Source organism: Alnus glutinosa, chromosome 4 (assembly GCF_958979055.1).
Source record: "Alnus glutinosa chromosome 4, dhAlnGlut1.1, whole genome shotgun sequence".
Lineage (NCBI taxonomy): Eukaryota > Viridiplantae > Streptophyta > Magnoliopsida > Fagales > Betulaceae > Alnus > Alnus glutinosa.
The window spans coordinates 24,800,309-24,808,740 of NC_084889.1; the positions used below are offsets into that span (position 1 = coordinate 24,800,309).

Here is an 8,432-nt window from a genome sequence, read left to right on the forward strand (position 1 = left end):
TTGCTAACAATTCAGACAGCAATAATGAAAGAGTTAATATAAGGTCTATCTACTCAAGCAAGTTTTGAGTTGTCCACTCGCCTGCTTGGATATGTAGGCCTCATAGAGACTCTTTCACATTTCCAGACAACAAATATGAGAGCTAATATGGAGCCTACCTGTTCAAACAAGTTTTGGGCTTCCTGCCTACTTGCTTGGGCAAGTAAGCCTTATAAAAACTTTCATATTTTCTATTCGAATTGTTAGCAATTTAAATAACAAATTGCTAAAAATCCAATCCCCTTTCAAACATGACCTTTTGAAGGCTGTAGTTATATTCTTTGAAGACATTCATAATCGGGGAAATGAAACCCACACCCTTATCTAATCATTTTCTTAAATTACATTTGATACACAAAATGGTTATTCTATTAGAAAAAATAAATAGCTTTTATTATGAATGTAAGAAGGTAGAATATAAGAACTTTTGTGTTAGAATATATAATAATGATTTAATACTTGGAATAGCCATTCTCAATTTTCCACTATCATGAGTGAATGACTATTTCTTAAATTGAGGAATAGCTATTCCACAATTTAATAAATAAGGAATAGACATTCCCCTATCATAGCTATTCTTCAATTTAAGGAATAATCATTCTCTAATGGGCTATGAAAATGACCATTCTAGGGCTATTTTATTCTATATTCTTCTATTTTTAATAATATTATTTATTTTTCTAATGGAATAGCTATTCTGCATATAAACGTAACATTAGAGCATCTCTAACAGAATAGGTAAATGGTTCATAATAGTCAAATTTGACTATTATGAGCCATTTTTTGTCTCCAGCAGAATAAGCAAAATAGATTTTTTCTTTCTAGTATGAATAGTAAATAGACTTTTCTGCCTATTCACTATTCACATTACAAAGAGTTTTTTTTTTTAATTATTTTCTCTCTCCCTCTCTCTCTCTCTCTCTATTTCTTTCACACTTTATCCCACACAAAATAATATTTAAATGCAAGTAGAGAGTAGAATATAGAATCTGTTGGAGAGAATATAGAAAAAGTAGTAGCTAAAATAAAGAATTATACTTTTTCAATAGCTATTTTGGCTATAAGTAATGTTTCTTGCACAACTTTAATAATTTTTTTTTTTTTAAAAAAATAATAATAAATTATTGAATATTTATGATCCACATGTAAGAAAACAAATCCAATGATTGATCATAAAAAAAAGTAGTTAAACTTGTACAAAAATTGTACAAGAAACATTATTCTTTGACTATTATTATTAGAGATGCTCTAATATAATTGCTATCAATTGTCTTATAGCCCAATGGTATTAGGGAACAGCTCTTGGTTTTGCCCATTCTTCTAACAAAACTTAAAAAGGAAAACCAATCCTAAACCCACAGGCCCAAAAATGAAAACTATTGCCTTCTCCCACAGCCTTGTTATATAATCTCCCACCTCATCCCAAACCCAAACCCAAACCCAAACCCAAGCCCAAGCCCAATATGCAATACGCTCCAAGCAGGCCCAAAAGTCTCATCAACCTCCCATCTTCCCCCACCCTCCCAAACGACCTTTCACAAAAAAAACCCAAAACCCATTCACATTTTCCTCTTTGTTAGGAGATCAAACAAGATGAAAAGTACATAAAATTCTCAGAATTCACATGATTACCAGCCCCAATTCTTCCCTCATGAATTCTTAGTACCTCCTATTCTTCTACACTTCCGTTTAGACAAACAGAAGAGAGTGAATTTGCAAATCAAAATTCGATTTTTTTTTGTTTTCTCCAAACAGAGATGGCGGGGGGCACTTCTTCCCTCATGGAAACTCTCTTCCAGCGCACTCTGGAGGACCTGATCAAAGGCTTCCGCCTGCAGCTCATCGGCGAGTCCGCCTTCATCTCCAAGGCACTCGACGAGATCCGCCGCGAGCTCAAGTCCACCGACCCCCATACCAAGTCCACCGCCCTCCACAAGCTCTCCTACCTCTCCTCCCTCCACCACCACGACATGTCCTGGGCTGCCTTCCACGTCGTCGAGGTCATGTCCTCCTCGCGCTTCGCCCACAAGCGGATCGGCTACAACGCCGCCTCGCTCTCCTTCCATGACGCCACCCCTGTCCTCCTGCTCATCACCAACCAGCTCCGCAAGGATCTCACCAGCACCAACGAGCTCGAGGTAAGTCTCGCCCTCGAATGCCTCTCCAGAATTGCCACTGCCGACCTTGCTAGAGATTTAACCTCTGAAATATTCTCTTTGTTGTCGAGTAGTAAGGTTTTCGTTAGGAAGAAAGCCATTGGCGTTGTTTTGAGGGTGTTTGCCAAATACCCAGATGCCGTGAGAGTGTGTTTTAAGCGTTTGGTTGAGAACTTAGATAGCTCGGACCCCCAGATTTTGTCTGCGGTTGTCGGGGTCTTTTGTGAGCTCGCCTCGAAAGACCCTGGATCGTATCTTCCTCTGGCGCCTGAGTTTTATAGGATATTAGCAGATTCTAAGAACAATTGGGTCTTGATTAAGGTATTGAAGATTTTTGCCAAGTTGGCTCCATTGGAGCCGAGGTTGGCGAAGAGGGTTGTTGAGCCGATATGTGAGCATATGAGGAGGACCGGGGCGAAATCGTTGATGTTTGAGTGTGTGAGGACTATTGTGAGTAGTTTGAGTGAATATGAATCTGCTGTGAGGCTTGCCGTCGTGAAGATTCGGGAATTGTTGGTCGACGATGATCCAAATCTCAAGTATCTTGGATTGCAGGCGCTTTCGATTGTTGCGCCAAAGCACTTGTGGGCGGTGTTGGAGAACAAGGAGGTTGTGATTAGGGCGTTGAGCGATGCGGATCCTAATATCAAGCTTGAGTCCTTGCGTCTTGTGATGGCAATGGTTGCTGAGAGTAATGTGATGGAAATTTCCAGGGTTTTGGTGAATTATTGTCTTAAATCTGACCCAGATTTTTGCAATGAAATTCTGGGGTCCATTTTATCAACAAGTTCTAGAAATGTGTATGAGATGATTATTGACTTTGATTGGTATGTGTCTCTTCTTGGAGAAATGGCGAGGATTCCACATTGCCAAAAGGGTGATGAAATCGAGAATCAGCTAATTGATATTTGTATTAGGGTCAAGGATGTTAGGCCCGAGCTTGTTCGGGTTGCTCGTGATCTGCTGATTGATCCTGCATTACTTGGTAACCCTTTCTTGCATAGGATATTATCTGCTACTGCTTGGGTGGCAGGGGAGTATGTTGAGTTCTCCAGGAATCCATTTGAACTTATGGAGGCACTTTTACAACCTCGTACAAGTCTCTTGCCACCGTCAATAAGGGCAGTTTATATCCATTCTGCTTTTAAAGTATTAATCTTTTGTCTGCATTCATACCTGTTGCAAAGGGAGGGTATTACATCTTCTAGTACTGATAATTTGGTACTGGGCGCTTCAGAATTAGTCTTGAAAAGGGAAATGCCAGAGGGTTCTGATTTGGCAACATGCGAAGTTCCTCCTGCTCATGGTGAACAGGATGAAGGGTTCAACCCAAGGGTTTCGAATCAATCATTTGAAGATCTTTCTGTAGAAAATGGTGGGGAAAGAATTTCTAGTAATGGTCAGACATCTACACCTGATTCTTCGGAGAACAATTTCACACATGAATCTATTGTTAACTTATTAAATATAATTGAAATGGCTTTGGGCCCACTCATAGGAAGCCATGATGTAGAAATATTGGAGAGAGCACGGAATCTATTATGTTTCATTGAGTTGATCAAGGGAAAAATAGCTGAATACTTAGTGCAGAAGGAAGAATATTTGGAAAGTGAAGGGATGAAAGCTTCCAAAATTATCGAACTGATGTGTGATGCTTTTTCCGAGGAGCTTTGTCCAGTCTCAGTTAGTGCTCAGGAAAGAGTTCCTATACCAGAAGGGTTAGTGCTTAAGGAGAATCTTGATGATTTGGAGACAATCTGTGGTGATATTCAACTACCTCCATCAAATTCATTTTCTCTTGGAAGTCCTCATTATGGGGAGGGGGTTAGTGCTTCTCTCTCTGACCATCAGAGCAAAGAAGAGTCAGAACCATCAAATGAGGCCACGTCTCTGCTCAGGGAACACCGTAAGCGGCACGGTATATACTATCTTCCTTCAGAGAAAAATGAAATTGTAGCAACTGATTATCCACCTGCCAATGACCCTAAGTTGCAGGATGGTCTTAGTAAAGACACTGAAGATCTAGTTAAGCTTACAGAGGAATCACTTATTACAAAGAAAAAGCCAAACCATGCAAAGCCTAGGCCTGTAGTGGTCAAATTGGATGAAGGAGAGGTAGTATCTATTTCAGCCAAAAGGCCAGAGCCAAAGGATGATTTGCTCTCTGGTGCTGTGCGGGAAGTTCTTTTAGGAAGTGACACTAGGACGACTTCCTCACGAAGTAACCCATCTGATAACTTTTCCAGTAAGAGAAAAGGGAAGGAAAAGCTAAACATTGGTCCTTCTTCCGAATTGAAAGATAATTTGGGTGATGCAGAAAAGCATGAGCATGAAAATCCAAGTTCAAGAAGAAGCAAACACCATACTCACGGTAAGGAGAGAAGACATAAGAGTCCAGGAAAGACTAGCGAGGAAAGGGAAGAAAATGTTCAGAAAGGGAAGCACAAGAGTAGTCATCACCATGCTAAGCACAAAGCTCGACGAAGAGCTGATACGCCCTTGGACGTGGTTTCACAAGCACCAGTAATTCCAGATTTTCTTTTGTAGCATTAAGGATCTGGAATCGTTATTTGTCATCAGATGCCACAGAGAACTTCATTGTCCCCTGTACTCAATCACTTTGACTGATAAGGTCAGTTCTAATGTAGATTTTACACCACCTTCTTTTGTTTTGTTTTGTTTTTTTTTTTTATCTTCTTCTGGAGAGGGTTTGCGGTTGCTTTTAAACTCTTGGATTGGTTTTCCCATGTAACTCGAAGTGAATCTCATCAAAGTAAAATTTCAAATTTAAGGTTACTCAGCTCCTGTCTAGTAGTCGTATATAGAAGCATTCTTTACAAGCTTTTAACTTCTTTAGTTTCTTATTTATTATGGATTTTTTTTTTTTCTAAGCTCTTTCTTATTATGTTTTTAGTTTGAAGTTCCCTTGCAATTCTTGTTTGCTTTGCTGATGTTGTATTTACTATTAGTTTTGTAAGTGAAATTTATTTATTAGCTGTAACATATGTAAAGGGTGTTAGCACAATTAAAAATGTTTTTTTTTTTGTGGGCTTGTGGGAGCTCCCTGTGAATACAGCCTGTATACTTAGGGGTTCTTTACGTTTTTTTCAATAAAGTTTTCATAAAAAAAAAAATTAAATGAGTTTTACACAGTTTTTGAATTCTAGAGAGAGAGGTATCAAGTAGCCAAACCCAATCACTTGGGAAGTAAGGTTTGTTTGAATTAAGTTGAATTGGAACCAGTTTCCCATAAACCTTTTTTTTTTAGGGTGCGGTAGTTTACCATGTAGAATACATCATATCTAGCCAATGCCTGTCTGTGAATTCAGTTTTAACAGGGTAAAATCAACGGGGATATTCCTGTCTTCTTCTTCTTTTTTTTTTTTTAATAAGTAATAAACCAATCTTATTAAAAACAGAAATATTCCTGTCTTGAAATTAATAAATGGTGGATCTGGATTTACAGCTTGTTGAATTTGTCATGAAATTTACACGAGATGCTAACTTGACATAACCTTCGTGCTAAACATGCCAGTACTCAGAAATTTGTTTGAAATGCAGAACATAAATCATGTCATCATCTATATACAGAAGGAAATTTGGTTTTGCCATAACACTTCTATGAATGAGGTTGGAGAGAAGACTCTAATTAAATGATCAATCTTACTTTTTTCTGTATTTGTTTGTACTGACCTGCCATGAAGCGATATATCTATGTTTGGCAAAAGATTACATCTTAAATTTTTAAGTTATGCACCTGTTAAAAGAACTCATGATCTATTATTAATTTTTATTAAAATATATCCTATCTGTATTCTAGATGCATTTTTAAACATAATTAGATCTCAAAGTGTCTTTGCGTTATATTCAATTTATGTTCTCGGTGCATTTTTGACAGTCTCAAAGTGCAAGTTAATGTCTAATGATAGCAGGACAACTTGGAGTGCGAACTTAGGTTACTTAGCCTGAAAGCAGTGCCTAAGGTGAGTTGCAAGGTGTAAGATTCAATAGCCTCTTAATAATTGGTTGGGTTTGCAAAATCTTTTTGATCTCTTCAAGCAAGAAGCTTTCAAAAGGGATCCAACATCTTGGTGCAAAAGAAATTCTTGCAATTCTGGTGTTGCCTTTTGATTGCAGCAATAGTCATTGCTTTTTGGCAGACCAGTTCACATAGGATGATCTACTACCCTGGATTGCTACTGCACATGCAAAGGTCTCTTCTTTTTAAATGTTCTCAGGGTAATGCTTGTTCTGTTTGAACTGTATTTTACTAATTTTTACAATTCAGGCATGCATGTTTGGTGCACTTTGGTTTTGATCAGAATGAGCCGTCAGGAACCAGAAGTAAAAATTCTGTTAGATAGGGATTCCATAAAAACTTCTTTCGAGCAATGGGCCGGACTTGGTCACATTTTTTAAGGGATAATAGCACCGTTGGTTCTTGTGTAATGTCATAATTATTTTTCAATCTCTATGGTTTAAAAAGTTCGTGGGAGGTCCTTGTGGTTAGTAATAATTACAAATCGATCCCTGGAGTTAAATTCTGTTAAAAATTTTAACAGATTCCGTCAAATGTCACGTCAGCACCACGTGTCACCAATAAGATGGGGACACGTGTCCATCTTAATAAAAAAAAAAAATTATTAAAAAATAAATAAATATACTTATTTTTTTTTTTTTTTGTAAAAAAAAAAAGAAAAAGAAAAAAAGAAAAAAGGGAAGCCAAGGCCAAAGGGGGTGGCTGCATGCCACCGCTAGTGGCCTCCAGGAGTGGCTCGCAGCCACCCCGGGCAACTAGGGGTGGGGTGGTTGGGCCATCCTTTGGTTTCCCTCTTTTCTTTTTTTAAAAAATAAGTATATTTATTTATTTTTTAATAAATTTATATTTTTTTATTAAGATGGACACGTGTCGCCATCTTATTGGCGACACTTGATGTTGACGTGACATTTGATGGAATCTGTTAAAATTTTTAAGGGAATTTGACTCCATGGATCGATTTGTAATTATTGCTAACCACAAGGACCTTCCATGAACTTTTTAAACCATTGGGAGTGAAAAATAATTATGGCATACCACAGGAACCAACGGTGCAATTATCCATTTTTTAAAGTCCTAATCTTTTGAAAAGATATTGATTTCTCATTACTTTTTATTTTTAGCCCAAGTGTTACATGAGAAATCAATGAGAGCCCCTTCTGTCAGGCCATAGCATAAAACAAGGGTTTTCTGCCCTCCAATTACATTTTGACACGTCATCTCAGAAAAAAAAAACTCAAAAATTTCAATTGCTGTTGAAACACCGGATCTTTTGCCCCATTTCCCTCTCAAAGAAGTTGAGAAGAAAGAGACCGCTCTTGTCCAAGCAGACATTCCGCCACAGCCAGGCCGGACGCTGTCGGCACTGCCTAGGCCAGACCACGCCGCCAACGCCCGTAATGGACCCGCTGCCACCAACCAGGTCGGAACACCAGCCAGGCCAAAACCAACGGCATCGAACATTGCTCCTCTGACGTGGGTCTGGATGCTGCCGGCACCGCCTAGGCCGGAACACGCCGCCAACTCTCGAGTCGGAACACGCCACCGAATGCTGCTCCTCCTACGGATCGACGTCCACCCGGCCGACGGAATGGTTGGCCCGAAGGCCACCCCAAGGTTCGGGCCAACCCTAGACCTCGGGGGTGGCCGCCCCATGGACCGGGGGTAGCCGTGCTGCCACCCCCCAGTGGTCGGGGGGTGGTCGCGCAGGGCCTGGGGTGGCCATCGGGCCAGCCCTAAATGGATCTAGGGTTGGCCTGAAGGCCACCCCCAGACCTCGGGGATGGCCGTGCGGCTGCCCCATGGACCGGAGGTGGCCGCGCGGCCACCCCCGGCCAACTTTGGGTCCAAGAAGTTGCCGATCTGTTCGTCTTCTCCTTCTCGTACAGGGACTACCCACCACGTTCATCTTCTCCTTCAAGTTTCGACGCCGTGGAGTTGCCGCTGATCTTGAGGTCCGGCGTGGCCGCATGGGGCAGTGGCTGGGAGGAGGATTTTTGGGTTTTTTTTTTTTTTTTTTTTTTTTTTTTTGTTTTTCTAAAGACTAAAAGAGTGAAGGAAGGAGGATGATCCGGTGTTTTTGCCGACACTTACATTTTTTGTGTTTTTTTTTGTTTCATGCTGATATGTCAACTTCTTATTGGTGGGCAAAAATGTGGTGATTTTTGCCACCACCGAATAGAAGTTATTCTCGAAATCAA

At 40.0% G+C, this 8,432-nt stretch overlaps 1 protein-coding gene across 3 annotated transcripts; it reads left to right on the forward strand.

Annotated features, from left to right (window-relative positions):
• Positions 1 to 1,584: 1,584 nt before the first annotated feature.
• Positions 1,585 to 6,587, forward strand: LOC133866431 (AP-3 complex subunit delta). 3 transcript variants are annotated; one of them, XM_062302957.1, is made up of 2 exons: positions 1,585 to 4,827; positions 6,094 to 6,587. In XM_062302957.1, exon 1 carries the CDS (start codon positions 1,797 to 1,799, stop codon positions 4,740 to 4,742), a length of 2,946 nt encoding a protein of 981 aa, XP_062158941.1. In that variant the 5' UTR covers positions 1,585 to 1,796; the 3' UTR covers positions 4,743 to 4,827; positions 6,094 to 6,587. The 3 variants fall into 3 exon arrangements, with proteins under 3 accessions (XP_062158941.1, XP_062158943.1, XP_062158942.1); XM_062302959.1 differs by having other exon boundaries at positions 6,125 to 6,587; XM_062302958.1 differs by having other exon boundaries at positions 6,128 to 6,587.
• The last annotated feature ends 1,845 nt before the right edge of the window (positions 6,588 to 8,432 follow it).